General features: G+C 46.6%; 2 protein-coding genes across 2 annotated transcripts; one reads left to right on the forward strand and one right to left on the reverse strand.

Annotated features, from left to right (window-relative positions):
* Nucleotides 1-225: 225 nt before the first annotated feature.
* GPR148 (G protein-coupled receptor 148) lies at nt 226-11,074 on the reverse strand. The gene is given in 9 exon segments (XM_053447830.1): nt 226-458; nt 461-553; nt 556-650; nt 652-832; nt 835-1,074; nt 1,077-1,171; nt 1,173-1,207; nt 10,228-10,424; nt 11,002-11,074. Coding segments are annotated over 9 exon segments (1,242 nt in total).
* A 2,305-nt stretch (nt 11,075-13,379) lies between these two features.
* On the forward strand, nt 13,380-16,803 carry LOC125095598 (serine protease 40-like). Its single transcript, XM_047722041.1, has 3 exons — nt 13,380-13,578; nt 15,132-15,298; nt 16,486-16,803. The coding sequence occupies exons 1-3, from the start codon at nt 13,380-13,382 to the stop codon at nt 16,801-16,803; spliced, it is 684 nt and encodes a 227-aa protein (XP_047577997.1).
* The last annotated feature ends 782 nt before the right edge of the window (nt 16,804-17,585 follow it).

Below are 17,585 nucleotides of genomic sequence, written 5' to 3' on the forward strand. Positions count from 1 at the left end.
GGGTGAGCCTGGTAGTTGGTATTATGGAGGGCAGTATTGCATGGAACACTGGGTGTGGTGCATAAACAATGAATGCTGGAACACTGAAAAAAAAAATAAAATGTGAAAAAAAGGTCCTGTTGCACAAGTATATTTCATAGTTCTTTGAGTTGTCAATAATTGGATGCTGAGGCACCCAACATATAATTTTTAACCTCAGTCTGCTAGACTGTGATGTCTGTGGCTCTAAGAAATACTGCAGATATCTCTGTGCCTCCTAGATGAGAAGTGGCCCTGGACTGTCCCCAGCAGCTGCCAGTAACTGAGTGTATACAGATAGGAGAGCATGGCATGAGGAAACATCATGAGCACTTTGTTGTTGGCTGCCATGATCCACATATGAGTTCTGACATCAATGTGGTGTTATTTGGTTAGCAAGATGTCCAGGGAAAACACCGCAACTGGGCTAACATATAGCTGATTAGCACTGTGTGGATAAGCATGGTACCCTTGGCCAGGGAATAGCCCTACACCCAGATGCCTGAAGTCCTGGTCTCTGCATAGATCCTCCAGAACAGTAAATGATGAGAGCTGTGCATAGAAAGAGAATGCATAAAATTCAGGTGTCGGTGACAGTGACTCGGGGGTCATGGCCTGGTTCAGTGTCCATGAAGGATGCATGAGGCCTCTTACTCTAACCTAGCATTCTGGCTCTTGCTAAGCCAAATGAGACATGTGGAGAAGAAACAGGCTACCAACCAGTTGAGGGCCACCACTTTTTGGGCTGCCTCATAAGACATGAAGGAGAAATAGTGCAGAGGATAAACAGCTCCCAGGTAGGTGTGCAGCACGGTGCCATGAAGGACAGGATGGTGCTGGTAGAGGCAGCGAAGATGGCATCTGTGAGAACACCACAAGCAATGCAGCCCAGGGCCCAGCTACCCAGGTTGCTGGAGGAGATGGTCATGTGGAAGACAAGGTAGGCCAGATCTGAGAGCAGGATGTTAGCCAGCAGCAGGTAGTGGGGCTCTTTCCAAAGTCTCTGGCTCTGCAGGATGGTTACCAGCAGCAGGGAGCTCAGAGCAAGTGTGGCATAGCCAGCGGGCTTGAGGTGAGGAACAGCCAGAACAGTATCGAGACAGGCACCCTCAGGTCTCCAAGGCTCAGGGAGGCATTGGGGCTAACTGGAGCATGCAGGGGTCTCACTGATGAGCTGATCAGAGGCTGGCTAGGCCATTGTGTCCAGGCGGTAGGGTGTCTGCTGATCCCTCCTGCTTCCTGGCAGGAATGGCAGGCTTTCTTACAGATGGTTTGCTCTGTACCTTCCCAGGGTGCGGATCTCCCATGCAGGGGTTCTGTTGGTGCTACTCCTCTGTAGAACTGCTATGCTTAAGCAGGCCTTAGGAATGACTGTTTAACAAAAATAAAACAACAAAGCAAAATTCTGCTCACACATGGGTTCCTACATTCATACACATCTGCCAGCTGTCCTGGCTACGTGTTCATGGGTACAACTAAATGGATCGGGCTGTTACCATAATGTATGGTCACTGATCTCTTGAGAAGTGTCTCCCATCCGGTTTAGGTGAGCATGCTTTCTGCTCTTGAGATTCTGGCTCTGAGACTTTGGGAAGCTCTCTACATTTGTTTTCTTATCTGTGAAATATGAATGCTGCTCATACATACCTCATGGAAATGTTGCAAAAATCTAGTGGTAACATACTTAATGCAATGTATAGCCTGGAGAAATGCTCAATTCATGTAAGTCCTTACCTTTCCACACTTTCCAGAGGCTTGGGTCATCTCTGCTCCACAGACCTCTCTTGTCCTCACTGTAGACAGAGTGCACTAGTTGCTCCATGCCCCCAGGGACCTGCTGCTTGTGCCACATCCCTCCAATCCCTCTGCAGTCTCTCTCCAGGCCCCAGCCCAACACCAGGCTGAGCCTTGGGAAGAAGCTACCACAGAGCTGGTGACTTCCTGAGCACAGGCAGAATGTTCTTAAGATCAGAGAGAAACAAAAATTTTAGACATTGAACCATAAGAGGCCTAGCCTCATATGAAAGCCACCTGGACCAGATCTAGCAAGTAACACACCAGAACCCTGCCTCATTCCTCATCTAAGGACCCTCTGACTACATGCGCACTCACATTTTTCCTCCCTTTTCTTTCTCAGCAGTGTAGAAACTGAAGACTTCACATTATGGGTGTTATAGAAAACCATGTACTGATATAGGGAAAATGAGTAGTGCAGGTTAATGAATCTACAAGTCACTTTGGAAATAAAATCTTCACCATGTGTGACATATCTAAAGCCTTGGGATGCTAGGACAGTCCCTATCCAGTGACCAGCCAGAAGGCACCCTCCAGGAAGCTGGAGATAAACTGAAACTATGGACAAGGTTGAGACCAGCAAATTCAAACCACCAAGTGGATGGGCCCCTATGCTCTGCCCCCCACCAAAGGAGAGAGAGAGAAGCTAACAGTGACTGCACACCTCTTCACTGTGGGCATCTACTGCATATATGTACTGCCACATGATGATACAGGAATCCTGCATTGTTCCTTGATCCAGCAAGACAGATTTCAGGTGGGAAATGGAGCCCAAAGAGGTTAAGTGCCTTGTGTATAATCACATTGTGGGAAGGCTCAGGACCAGGAAGAAGCTATCTTTCCCAAGACATGCAAAAGCCCTGCTGCTGTGTCCCCCAGATTTGGTAGTGAATAGGAACTACTCACTGTGGTAAGGGCGAAGTGCAAGACTGACAGGTATGGGTAGTGGGCAGTGGCGGTGGTAGCCCTGAGCAGAACCCCCCCCCTCACACAGCAGTGCCCACAGGCAGCCAGCAGCCAAGACTCTCAAGTTGGAGTGAATGATCTAAACGGGAGCTCTTGGGCTCTTAGCAGCAATACAATGTCCCTCAGCAACAGGCCATGTCACCTGACCAAGCTGCAGGAATGAAGCAGTGAAGAGAACCTCCACTTCACATGCCTAGCTGCATGCATGTAGATCAAGGAGAAACAAAGAAAACTGAAAGTGAACCTCCTGGGTGTCAGGCACTTTTATAGACATCAATTCACCTTTAGGAATCTTTTACATGGCAAGGAAACTGAGACATATGTGAGATCAAGGCATTTTCTCAAAGGCACCCAGAAAATAGTAGAGCATAGGTATGTCTGACTCCAAATCATGTGTTGTTTCCATCCTCTCTTCACCAGCATCCCAGACAGTCTTCCTGCCACTGCCTTCCTAGCTGGCACTGGTGCTGGACTCTTCATTACCACCATCATTTTCGTCAGCATTTCAGTACACACATTTGTTCTAATTTTTTAATTTATTGTTTGGTTTTTGAGTACAGTTAACACACAGTGTTACATTAATTTCAGCTGTACAACATAGTGATTCAATGAGTCTATATGTCATGCTGTGCTGCCCACAAGTGTAGCTACCATCTGTCACCACATAGCACTGTCATAACACCATTGACTGTATTCCCTGGCTGTGTCTTTCAGCCTCGTGACTTATTTATCTGATAACTGAAGCCAGTAGCTCCCTCTCCCCTTTACCCATTCATCCATCCCTTCACCCTCTTCCCTCTACAGCCATAAGCTTGTTCTCTGTATTTATAGGTTTGGTTCTGATTTCTGTTTGTTTGTTTATTCATTTTCAATCTTCATATCTTCATCATCACCATTATTATCACCATGTCAGCATCACTGTCACCATCCCATTACTCTCATCCTTATTTCATCACTGTCATCCCTGCATCATCTTTGCCATCATCATCATCACCATGTCACCATAATCTTCCTCCTCTTCCTTACCATTTTCACCATCATTGTGATCACTGCCACCTCATCAGCATGTTGCTCCTATATTAAATAAAACTCTCCACCGGTTTCTCATTGCTCTGAAGATAAAGACTGAGATCTTTGTCCTGGTACATGAGACTGAGTACAGCCCATCCCTAGTCCCTCCTTCCCTTGCTCTTCAGTCTTTGTGGTCCAGCTCACTTGCCTTTTTTCAGTTCCTTAGAGAACAAATGACCCTTGCTGCCTGGGAACTTTGCTACCCTCTTTCCTTATCAGCAAACTATCACTTTGAAGGACTCTTCTGACAAATGTCTACTGACCCTTGGAATGGGCCACAGCTATCTCCTTTATATGCATATAGTGTTTTTATTTCTTTTATACTATTTACCACAATTTGTCTTTGTGTTTCCTTGTATGAGTCATGTCTAACATTGTTATCAGAATCAGCTCCATGGAAGGGGTCCTGCTCACCAGCACACCCTCAGTGCCTGTCACAGAAAAGGATCATGTAAATGCCAGGCTGAGGTTTAAATGGCCTGTCCTTAAGGCCAGGGACTTAGAGGTAGGATAGAAGTTCAGAGTGAGGAATCCAGTTTGAGCAGAGCCAGGAGGGTGAAGGACCCAGCAGTGCCTTTTGGTCATGTTGGCTGTGGCAGGAGCAGGGTGGGAGGGGGGAGGGGAGGCAATTTATACCTCAGAGCGACAGGACAAAATTTACCTTCTGTGAGGACAGAGCTGACATCCAGATGGACAATGGGTTGGAGGAGGCCTGGAGGCAGAGTGAGGTCTCTTTGTGATGTACCACATGGGTAGAAGAGAAATGCTCCTCTGAAGAAAGGTCTTCAGTTGACTTTTCCATCAGTAGATATGCCACTTTCCAAGAACTGTCCGTGAGGCCTTAGAGATCTCCATCATACTGATTCCTTTAGAATTAGCAGATTTTTAATCCATAATCAAAAAATATTAGAATGTCATCTGCCACTGGTTAAACCCAGATTTTTAAAATAATTAAATAATATATACTGATGAGAGAGAAATTAAAATCCTGATAGCTCCCATAGCCCGTACTACTCTCTGCATCTCCTGTGTTCAGTTATTGACCTGACTCTCTACCACAGTGAACTCCTTGAGTGCAGGGCTAGAGCTTATTTACCTCCATGCCCCTTTCCCCCTTCAGATGGTGTTGCTGGCTCAGCACTCCTACCTGGAAAATCCTGGAATAATGAATAAATGGATGATAGCACCTGGAGTCTGGTTGGGATAGGTGGGAGGGAAAGACCATAGTGTTTGGTCTTCTTTGCACATATGCAAACCTGAGTGCCTCCTGCTCCTCAGGGCCAGCCCACAACTCACCTTCTACTCACATTAGGGTGTCCATCAGTCTTTCAGTAGTCAGAGACATTTTTTATTCATGCACTCACTGAGGCTTTAAATAAGTTTATTTTATTGGATTTTAGCATACAGGGGATACCTTTGAAAAGCCTCTTTAACTCTGCTTGTAGTTAAGGACCCCAAGAGCCCTCCTTAAAGCCTGGAAAATCACCCTGGTTCTATTCTAGTTGAAGAAGCCCTGTAGCCACTCCTCCCTACGTAGCAACTACCCATTGCTCTCTCAGCCCAGTCTGTTCACACTAAGTCCTCTCTACCTGGCATGCTCCTCCATGGCCAGTCCCTTCAGCTTGCTCCTGCCTCTGCTCTGGAGGCCGCTCCTTCCTGTCTTCTGTAGATGCAGGTCTTCTCCATCACAACACCCTGCTGCTTCCTGTACTATTTGGTTCACACTTGGGATTTATTTTGTCCATTTATTTAATTTTGAAGGTTAACATACCACACTGTTCTTTTATTATCATTGTGAACTATTTTAAATACATTGAAAAATGTAGAAAGGAATTAACACATTCTCCTGGACCTACTATCTAAAATTAACAAATGTTCATGTTTTGCCATATTTGCTTCCAATAATTTTATATATCATTTTATATATCATTTTATTATTACATATGTAGATAAATAAAATATTGTACACTATTTGTTCTTGTGTGTGTGACACAGCCTTTTCCCTTTCCTACCTATCCAGGGAGCAGCATCCACTCTGAATTTGGTCTATATTCCTCCTGTCCATGTATTTAAACTTTCACTGCCAATATATGGTTCCCAAAGCTTATATAGCTTCCATTGATGTTCATGCTTGGTATTGTACTGTGATTTAATTCTGCTATTGCATTTTTTACTCAATATTATACATTGTAGGCCAGGGTTTTTTTCTACACAGATCTCTTTCATTCTATGAAAATGCCCTATAGCATTTCATCTCTGACCATATCACCACACTTTATCCTTTACCTATAGATGGACGTGTATAGTATTACAAGGAGAGCAATGATGAGGAGTTTCTGTATGTACATATATGATGTTTCTTTAGAAGTACTATTGCTTGACCATGAGGAATCACACTATTCATCAGGATTTTCCTTTTGCAGGCAACATGTAGGTGGGATGGGGTACCCTTCATTTAGGAAATGGATGGTACCACTGTGCACAGAGTCTTGTCTGAGGCATGAGAACCTGCGATGAACTGAAGACATCCAGAGGTCACAGAGAGGGGAAAATGTGCTCAGGGTGTGGGTGGATCAGGCTTTTCCTGGCCCTGCCCTCTATGGCTGGGAGGGGAAGACCATCAAGAGCCTCAGGGGCAATAGCCCTGCCACACATCCTCTCTCCACAATGAGGCTGTGTCACACACACACACACAAGAACGCAGCTTCAGCCTTGAGGAAGCTCGTAGTGCAACAGGAGGGTGGGAAAGGGGGACAGCACACCCACAGAACAGAACAGAGGAAGACAATGTTTTTAAGACTCCCCACAAAGTGCCTAGGAAATTCCTAGAGAGAGTGAGTTTCCACTTGTGGGGAAGGATGCAGGGGGAGCCATTAAAGAATCTGGGATGGTTGCAGATGGTGGGGAGGTTGGAGGGACATGGGTACACTAAAGCTAGGAATGGTGGAAAGAGTAACTACCTGAAAATCAGAGTACCTAAGAGGGTGGATGCCATGTCCTAGGTCTGGAGAGAGAAGCTGATTAAGGCAATCTCAAACAGTTTAATGCTGCCACCTTGTGGCAAGGCTCAAGAGGAACTTACTACTGGAGGAAAGAGAATGTGGAAAAACCTGACTGGGCATGAAAAATCTAGGGAAGGTGCTGTCCTCTCCCAGCACTTGTAGGTTGTTGCTGAGTGGAGCCTGCAGAGAGGCTGTGTGGAACTATGCCTCTGGTCACATGTTCTAGAGTCTGCTAGCTGGGTCCAGTTCTGGCACTGACCTACCTGCTTGTCATTTTGCCTCTCTGGGATGCTGGTTCCTCATGTTGAGTAGGAATTAGGACAGTCCATCCCCCTAGGTGTGACCTCACAGTGCTTGCTCTTCTGCACCTGCCTCTGCTCATAGCACACCCTCCATTTTTCCAGACCCACCCAGCTCACAATGGTGGCAGCCCTGTCCTAAGCCTATCTTCTGCATTCTCTTGGAAATAGCATGGAGTTGGGACAAGCAGGGGAAAAGATTAGGCCTCTGATTGACTAAAAGCAGGACATAGGGAGCCATCAGCCAACCTGGGGCTGATCCTGTCACTGTGTTTCCTATGTAATGGTTCGTTTTCCTTGGATTCAGTTTCCTCACCTGCAAACTGCCAATGTACATAATTGTGGAGATGACATGCCCCCCCTGAGCACTTCAGAAGCAGCCCAGATGGTGAGCAGCAAATCTCTTGTACCTCATCCTCTCCAAAGTCCCTATTATCTCCCACATTCCCTGAAAACAGTTTTCCTGTGGCTTCTCTTTGGGAGGCTGCCTTTGTCCTCAGACATACTTGCCTGGTGTGCCCAATTGTTATTCCTAGCTTCTGCAATGTCTCCATTCCCCAACTTCTGATGCCTCCTTTGAGGACCAATAATTATGCCTCTCTACCCTCCCCATTCTGTTGGCTTCCTCCAGCTTCCATTCAAAACTCTCAATCTTGTCTTCATGTCTCTGCCTAATATTAGGGTTTTCAGCTTGTGTGTGTGTGGCGGGGGGTTGGGTGGGGATGGAGGGTATGTACATAACTTCTCAAAAGGAAGCTAATTTGGATGAATTAACTCAAAAATATATGTGGATGTGGTTCTGTCTAGCACTATGAAAACTAGTGAAATCCACACAAGGACCACAAAATTCTGGAGCTGATGTCAGCAGGAGTATGAAGGTCTGGTACTGACAGGGATCAGAGAAAGTACAAAATGGAAGTTGGACCCTCAGCTCTACACTAGGCGGAAGCAAGCTGACAGATCTATTCAGGTGCAAATTTTGTGCAACTATGTGCTCCTTCCCCCCACAAAAGGACAGATATAAGTGTTCACAATTATTATTTTCTTTGTGATTTTTACACTGAGCCTCCATTACTTCAAATGAATTTAGAGCAGTATTTTAAAGTTTTTCTTTAAAATATAGTCATTGAGGGGCACCTGGGTGGCTCAGTGGGTTAAAGCCTCTGCCTTCGGATCAGGTTGTGATCCCAGGGTCCTGGGATCGAGCCCCACATTGGGCTCCCTGCTCTTTGGGGAGTCTGCTTCCTCCTCTCTCTCTGCCTGCCTCCCTGCCTATTTGTGATCTCTGTCAAATAAATAAATAAAATATTAAAAATAAAATAAAATATAGTCATTGAGATTGCACCTATAATTCATGAAATTATCAATTAAGGACTGCATGACTTACACAGAAAAAATCAGAATTTCACTCAGGTAAATCTCTAAAGCACTACAAATGTTCTTTTTATAGATTTTGAAGATTTCCTGTTAAGTTTAAGGAAATATTATAGGGCAAGAAAAAGTAAGGAAAAGAGAAAGAAAAATAAAACAGTTCAGAGAGTAAGAAAGAAACAAGTATTAAAATTTAAAAAAATAATAATAAAAAAGGGAGGATGACCAAGAGTTCAAAGGGCAGAGTCAAGAGTCACAGAGAGTTTTTTCCTAAGGCCTTGAGACCTTGCCCAGTAGGACAGACAGTAACTCTTTTTTGCTTTGCTTTCCATCTCCTCTCCTCCTCCCTCTTTGAATGGCAATGCCTATGATTTTTATCCCCTTCCTGGCCTGTCTTACCATCCTATGTTGGGAATGTTGAGTAGGTAGTTCCATAAATAGAGGAAGAACTGTGGTTAAGAACTATGTTAATGAGTTAAATCTTAGAACCTCATCCTCACCTAACTTAGAGAATTTCAATAATGAGATTTTGGACTTGGAGCTGATGAAATGTTTACACTGAGATGAGGTTGGCTCACAGACTGGCCCCTGGACACGGAGGGCAAGGAGAGGCTAGAGAAAGAGGCAGGTTGCTGCAGATTGGTAGATGGCAGGTTTAATTTGCAAGGGAACTTAGGTATGAGGCTTGTCTTGGGGGATCACAAGATGATTGGATCTCTACACTGGCAGGCCATGATCTTAAAGTTTATATAGAAGACTTTACTGGGGGTGCCTGGGTGGCTCAGTTGTTAAGTGTCTGCCTTTGGTTCAGGCCCTGATCCCCGGGTCCTGGGATTGAGCCCCGCATCGGACTCCCTGCTTAGGGGAGAGCCTGCTTCTCCCTCTCCTTCTGCTTGCCACTCCCCCTGCTTGTGCTCTCTCTCTCTGTCAAATAAATAAATAAAATTTAAAAAAGGAAGAAGAAGCCTTTACTGGTTCAGTCACATATTTTAGTCCAGAAGTTCTCAGCAACACCTTTCTCTCTCAAGGCAGTGTCCTTTAAGCAGCTCCCACTTGGTAGGCAGAGCATACATTCCAAGGCCAGGGGAGAGAGTGCAGAGCCTTTGATTGCCTGGGTCCAGTTATCAGATCAACCAGTGGTCATGTCCTCTTAGTGACCTCCTTTAACAGATAACTCTGAATTTTGAGTTGATACTGGAATGAAATGAGATCCTTGGGGTTGTTGGGAGATAGCAAATAATTTTTCATTTGGGAGAACATAAGTGGTTGGCAGCCAGAAGTTGGACTTCCTATACAACCCATACCCTTGCATAATGCCCTTCTGATGAAGTATCCACCCATGATTATGCCATGATGTTTTGCACGAGTAAGCTTTTAAAAGGGATATTATCCATGGTGGGTCTGACTTAATTATGTGAATGGGGGAGGGGCAGAAATGAAGGGATTGGATCTTGAAAGCCAGTTGGAAATATTTGGTGACATTATAGAAGTGCTTAGGCTCTGACCATTAGTGCATATTCCTGGGCATACACATAACTGCCCTGATGTCTCTACCATCAAACTGGGATCCCTGGGCAGAACACCCTATGTGCCCTCTGCTTCCCCCATCAGCCCGGGGGCTCCCGGCTCCAGGTAAATGAGGTCTACTGACTTCTCTGGCTATCCAAGCAGGCCGCAGGGCAGACTGGAAAGGGGGCATTTCTTACCGCGGGAGGCGGTTTCCCAGCGGCCCCCTCAGCCTCGCGCCATGCGGTCCACACATCCGGGAGACGGTCGTGCAGTGGCCGGATGGCAAGCGTCCAAGCCAAGGGCTCAGGCCCAGGCTGGCAGGGGGCCTGCGTGCTGGCCACAGCCCTGCTCTGGCTACGCCCACTGCTGTTGCACGCTGAGCCCAAGGGAACCACTGCAGATGGTGAGTGAGCAGGCGAAAGGCATCAGGCTCGCACACTTCTCAAGTGACCCTCCCAAACCCCACCAAGCCAGGAAGACCTTTACCTGGCTAAGTGGGGCTCTAGAGTCTCTGGGTCCCTGGTGGGTCCTTCCCTGGGTCAGGGAGGGCGGAGGCTGAGAAGACCAGCCTCTTTCCCTCAGGGCCTCAAGCATCTTCAGTTCAAGGGCAGAGGTCTTTCACTAACCTGTCATTGTGGCCCCCAGGATCTCTTCATTTTAAGAACAGGAGTGCAGTGTTTCAGAAGGAGAATTGTCAAGCAGAATGTGTTCCATCAGTTTCCCTAGAATATTAGGCTGAGGAGGGAAGGATGCAACCACTTAATCGTCAAGAGCCTGGAGCAAACAGCATCCCTCAGAAGTCTTCAGTTTTGAGGACTTCAAACAGTGGTGTGCTAGTTAAGTTAAATAAGGTGTGGGGAAGGGCCTGGGGCAGCACCACCTCCGGGACCTCTGTACCCCAGTAAGTGCAGACGTGCACCTCTGCAACTGCCTGCTTCCCTGCCCTTCGATGACTGCCCCCCTTTTCTTACCCAGACTCAGAGACTTCTTCCTTAGCGCTACTGTCACCAACAAAGCCAGGTAGCCCTTTGTTACTTGAGCCATGTCACTTCACCCTGGGCCTTGGATTTCCCAGCTTGAAAGTGGGAAGGGTCCATGGTGGCCCTGAGCCTGTTGATGCTAACATTTGGAGACACTGAGGCTGGCATCCATAATACACATGCTTCACGGGTAGGATTGTCTCCACAGTGTGTGGGAAGCCAACAGTAAGTGGGAAGATCTTTGGTGGACAGAATGCACCTGATCTACTGTGGCCATGGCAGGCCAGTCTGCTCTACCTTGGCAAGCACATCTGCGGAGCTGCCCTCATAGATGCCTACTGGGTTATCTCAGCTGCCCACTGCTTCCAAAAGTATGTGCTCCCAATGGGCCCAGCTGCCTGGGTGGGACTGGGGAGGGAGCACAAGGTGGGCAGAACAGAAGGGGTTGAAAAGTGTCTCAACCCTTTATCCCTAGGGAAAGTCTGTTGCCTCTGCCTTTGAGCCAGCAGTCCCCTCTACTTTGAGTGCCATCCCTACTCACCACCTGAGTCCAGTCTCCTGACTGTCTGAGTTCACATCTCCCAGGACAAAGGCCCTTTGTACCTCATCTCTCCCTCTAGGGATATTCTCATCTGCCCCCCTCCTCACACTTTGGTAATACTTGCCAAGATGGCATGGTTATTTCAGCTACATGTACATTATTTTTAAATAGCTAAATGGAAATTAACTCTAATTGTGATGATCAGCACTGGAAAACAGACTTTAATTCCAAAGGAACTGCCTCCAGCCCACTCTTTGTCTTCCTTAAACTTTAGGATTCTAAGTCCTGTTCTCACTCAAGGTAGACTCTGGTTTCTGAATCTTGTCCAGCTCTAGACAGTCCAACAAGATCTCAGTGGGTTTCATTTTCCTCTTATGCAGATGGTAATGGATGTGTAGTGTCCCTGGCTAAGCATATGGCACAGGCTTTAGGCTTCAAGTCACAAGTGGCTTCAGAACCCTCACTTCCCAGGCCTGAGGGAGCATCAGTCAGGCCCTGGACAAAATTGGAAATTATTCTGTACTCTTCCAGTCAGACCATTCAAAGGTCATCATCAGCACAACTGTCAGAGATCCCTAGGTCCTAACCACCCACCATTCTAGCACATTTCTCTCTGGAGGCATCCACTGCTTATTTAACCAGTACCCAGAAATTCCTGTCACGCTGTAGAACTATGTGCCTAAGAGATCCTGTAGTCATCATTGCCCCTATAGGCCAGAGTGAGGCATGAAGCAAATGGTCTCTGTCCTGGGAGACAGGATGCAGACAGTTAGGAGAGTGCGCAGCTCCTCAAGTGTATCCTGAACTCATTCTGTGCCCAGAGGGAGCAGGGAGAACATCATGCTCCAAGTCAGAGGAGGTCAGAGCTATCAGCATCAAATAGATTTGAGACCCCACTTGGGTTCTGTTCATTGATTCAGCACCCATTGGTGCCAGGCCCCATCTGAGGCTCCCTGTGGAGGATGTGGAGATGCAGACCTTGACGTTTCTAATACTATCAGGAAAGTGAGACATAAACCCAACTACTTTGATGCAGAATGGAGAGGCCGGAATATACAAGAGAATGGATTCTGAGCCAGTATCAGGGGAAATGCCATGCATCCCATCAGAATAGGGTCTTGGAACTAAAGAGGCCTTATGGGAGGAGAGTATAGACATGTGGAATCTGGGCAAAGTAGCAGCACAAACAGGCCATTTGTGTTGGAAAGTTGCTCATGTTCCAGAAACAAGGAGTTCAGTTACATGAGTTCCCCTATTTGCTCCACACAGACTCACTGAATGCCTGTCTCCAGATGGGGACAGGCTTGAAGAAGTATGTGTATGTGAAGACAGGGAAGAGGGAATGGATCATGGCTTGGGAAATGGTGTCTTTGAAAACTACTTCAAGACATGGGATGTTCCAAGTATTCTGATCAGAGCTGGGAAAGAGCCAAGTATTCTTTACTCTAAAATGAAGAGGTATAGTTTTATGTGCTCTGCTCTTTCTTTCCAGCACTGAGATTTTCTGCTCCTTTGACTTGGGGACATACAGGGGAAGCCATCCAACACTTTCAAAGGACAGATGTTCTGAGGCTACAGACAGGCATCCAACCCAACTGACAAGATTATTAGGGAGGAGAGAGCTACCTCTGGAAAAACGGTGGTTTCTGGTTGCTTACAAGGGTCGAGGGAGTTGGGGGTTAGACAGTCAGGTGAGGGTACAAGGGTGCAGCACACAGAGGAGACAGGTGATAATGCAGCTTCTCACAACAGGTCCCATGAACCATCTGACTACCGGATCCTGCTCGGGTACCATCGGCTCCAACATCCCACTGAGCATAGCCGGCAGATGACAGTGTATCGACTCATTGTTCACAATGAATTTAACAAACACTACTTCATGGGCAGTGACATCGCCCTGTTGCAACTGCATCTGTCTGTGAACTTTACATCCCACATTCTTCCTGCCTGCCTCCCAGGGCCAACCACGAAGCTACCCCTTCACAGCAGCTGCTGGATAACAGGCTGGGGAATGATCACTGAGGGTGGTGAGTAGGGGTAGGACAGGCAGGGAGGCAAAGGCCAAGAAGGAGGGTTGTAGGGCCCTTTCAGCCCTGATATCATGTCCATTTCAAGTTTCAAGTTTTCTTCTGCCCATGGATCAAAAAGTCTGAGTATCTGTAACTTTCAGAATCAGGAACTTGGGCTCTTTGACTCCAAGCCATTCAGGATTCCACTCAGACTCCAAGGTTCTGCTTGGGACTATGTCAAGCTCCTCCAAGGCTTCACCAAACACCTCTTAGGCTTCCCTTGCCATGGGAGGTTCTTGGAGCAGCAGTAGGGAAATCAAAGCAGGCCTGCTTGCTGGCCCGGGAGGCGAAGTTGGGGTGTTTATAGCTTAAGGATATTTTCCTCTGTAACTCTCACATCCCCTTATCCATTAACTCAAGTAAAACTCCCATTTTGCCAGCTTGCTGGCTTGTATATTTTTAGGGTGACACTGTAGAAATGGTGGTCCTTTTTACACAATAGTGAATACTTTTGATTAGAAAATATAATGTAGAGTGAAGAAACTGGAATGTAGATTTGGTATGATTTGTAGGGTTATAGGTTTGCCAGGATCTGGCTGCATGTCTCAGTGGGGACATTTGGGGCGAGACTTGTTTTTCTGTGCTTCTGGCCACTAAATGTCAGTCCCAGTCTCTAGACATATGAACAGCCAACTCTCCAGCATTTCCAGAGACACCCTTCTGGGATGGACTATCACTCAAGAAGAACCACTAGCAGAGCAAGGAGGATTCTGCAGGATAGGTCAGAGGGTAGGAATTGGGGCATGAGGGGATGTCACAGGCTAGAGCAGGAAAGAAGGAGCAGACGGAGTTTACAGTTCTCCTTCCTCCACACCCTCCCCTGATTACAGCTGCTGGGCCTGGGCGGCCCCCGAGAACATGTGAGGGCTGCACATGGCAAGCACACCCTAGGAGGGAGCTGTCATTGTGACACTGTGCTGCCCCATGCAAACACCAGTCAGATCTGTGAGCAGTGTGTGGAAATAGAATCCACATGGGAAACATCCACAGACCAGTTGCTCCTTGAGGCTGGGCCGTGTCTTACTGGTCATACTACCTCAATCCACCTGGCATCTAAGTGGGCACATCAGTGCAACTGAGCCTGGACTCCCAGCTTCCACATTCTGTGCTTCTATTTCTAGCTCTGCATAGCTGCCACATTAATTACTTTCAAAACATAAGGAGACCCTTTGGTGGTTTCCCAGTGTGCTTAGAATGAAATCTGAAATCCACATTTCAGATGGTGAGGAGACCCTGCTTGCTCTAGACCCTGCTATGACCCTGCCTCATCTTTTACAACCCGTACTCCCACCCCATTGCAGCCACATATGCCTCCCTCCTGGCCCCTATTGCAGGCCCCTCATTTGCTCTTTTGTCTGTCTTGAACATCTTGTCCCCTCATCTTTGCAAGTCCTCTGAGAGACTTCCCCAATCCTGTCAGCTAGAATTGGCAGCATGTTTCAGAGGGAGCTAGCCTTCCTTCCAGGCTCCACCCCATATCTGTCCTCTCCCCGACCCAAATTCTGCTGTAGATTTCCTGGCTCCACCATTCCAGCTGCAAGAAGGAGAAGTTGGCATTATTGACAGTGAGGTCTGTAAAATGTATTTCCAATTGCCAGACTCCAGCAGCAGTGAATATTCTATACACGAGGATATGTTTTGTGCTGGGGACCTCATGACAGGAAAGTCCATCTGCCAAGTAAGTGGGAACTCAGCCTGCCTGTCTTCTCCTGTGTTATTTGTCCCCTTCTGTCTTCTCTGAACCTGGTCCTAGCCCCTGGCTTCTTCCTCCTAAGCCCACTCTAGCCTGAAGTGTCAGAGCTGAAAGTCAGAAGCCCCCAAAGAGTACTAGTTAATACCATACATGTCTTCTTTAAAAATAAATTATTGAAGTATATAGCATACATAGAAAAGGGTATAATTTACAAATGTGTTGTTTGATAAATTTTTAGAAATTGGCATGCTCATGTAAACTGTTACCCAAAGAGTCCTCCTCATACCACCTTTCTGTCACTAACTTCTTGAGAGTAGCTTTGGCTTCTGAAGCACTGTGGATTAGTGTTGACACTTACATACATGGAATTATATAGAATACATCTTCATCTGGTCTCTTCCAGGGAATATCATGTTTGAAAGATTTATTCATCTTAGGTGTGGTTTACATTGTTCATTTACTGCCTATACCCACTGTGTAAATATACTATCATTTTATCCATCCATTCTAGTCTTGGTGGCATTTGGATAGCTTCCACTTGAAATCATTACAGATAGATTTGCTATGAACACCCTAGTGCATATGTTTTAGTGCACATGGGTTCATATTTGGGTTGGGTGTAACCCTGGGAGTAGAATTACTGTGCCATAAGCAAGCTTCATCTCTCATAGACACTGGAAAGCAGGTTTCTAACCTGCTTGGTACCAATTTGCACTTCCACCAACAGTGGCTGAGAGCTGTTCTTACTCCATGTTGTCTCTGGTACTTCATGTTGCCCGCCATTTTCAATTTAACAATTACATGTGATTTTTATTTTATTTTATTTTATTTATTTTATTTCTCTGGTGAATGATGGAGATGAGCGCTTTTTCATCTATATATTACCTCTTTTAAAGAGTATCTATTCAAGATTTTTGCCACTATTTCTATGGGGTTGTGTGCCTTTCCTACTGAATTGTAGGACCTGAGAATGTTATTGGATATGTGTTAAGAATGTCTTCTACTGTGGAATCCTTCTCTTTTATGGTAGGGAAACTGAGACACAGAGAGGGAAGTGGATAGCCCAAGGTGAGGTAGCATGACCATAGCAAACCTAGAAAACCATTGCTTTCCTCTGGCGCTGTATCCTCCTTTATCTTTGTTCTCACAACTCATACTGCCTCTTTCCTCAGGGAGATTCTGGGGGCCCCCTGGTCTGCAAGCTGAACAGTAGTACTTGGTTTCTGATGGGACTGTCTAGCTGGAGCCAGGCCTGCCACTACCCCATAAGTCCCAGCGTCTTCACCAGGATCACCTACTTCTCCAACTGGATCAGTGAGAAGCAGAGCACCTCGCCCAATCCCCATCCTTCATTGGCTCCTCCTCAGGAAAAACCTCCTATTTTGAGTGACTTCACTTCTCTGGGCATGGTCCACAAGCCCACCACCTGCATAACCCTTGTGTCTTCACAGACCTTCCTTCTGCTGCTGATTTCCCTAAGGACACTGTGACGGACCCCATGGTGCCCCTCCTGCTTCTTCCCCCATAAACTTGTCTATGTTAGTTCCAATAGACTCTGCATTCTTCTTAACTCTGTCCATCTCTGAACTCACTTGTCCATCTGTGGATTGCTACAGGCCTGACAAAATAAAAATAGTCAAATAAGCTTCCTGCTCCTGTTTTGGACCTGTCTTCCCACACTACTGTCCTTCAAGCTCCTCAGCACAAGAAGATCTTCCTCCTCCCTGCACTGGGGGCAGGGAAGGACAGGGACATTCAGGGGGGTTTGGTGGCCATCCAGAGGTGAGCCACTAGACTTGGGGATTCTTCCTGAAGAGTTATCATGGCTTAGGGGCCAGAGTCTCACCTCATAGAGGAAGTAGCATGCCTTAGATTCCACAAAGAACTAATGTAGATGGGTCCTCCTAGAGTGGATGATGTGACATGAGCTGAAGGATATTCCAGGCCCACAGGTCACATAGGTTCCCTTGGAAAGGCTCTACTTGAGGTAGACTGTGAAGGGCTCTGGCCACCAGGCTAAAGTCTCAAGTCTCAGCTCAGATGCACTCTAAAGCTCTACTCTCTAACCCTGAGAAGTTAGCTCTCAGTCTATCCCCCTTATACCCATAGTTCTGTCTTTCCGCAGTCTCTCAAAGCCTAGCCTACGACCCCCTGGGGACTTGGCATAGCTTGAGGTCTGGCTGACTCTTGACTTGGGCCACCACTGAGCCCAATCCATGACCTGAGCTGCTCTTTACAAACTGAAAGGGTCCGTGGACAAAAGGACGAGACT

Source organism: Lutra lutra, chromosome 3, assembly GCF_902655055.1.
Source record: "Lutra lutra chromosome 3, mLutLut1.2, whole genome shotgun sequence".
In the NCBI taxonomy this organism is placed as follows: Eukaryota; Metazoa; Chordata; class Mammalia; order Carnivora; family Mustelidae; genus Lutra; species Lutra lutra.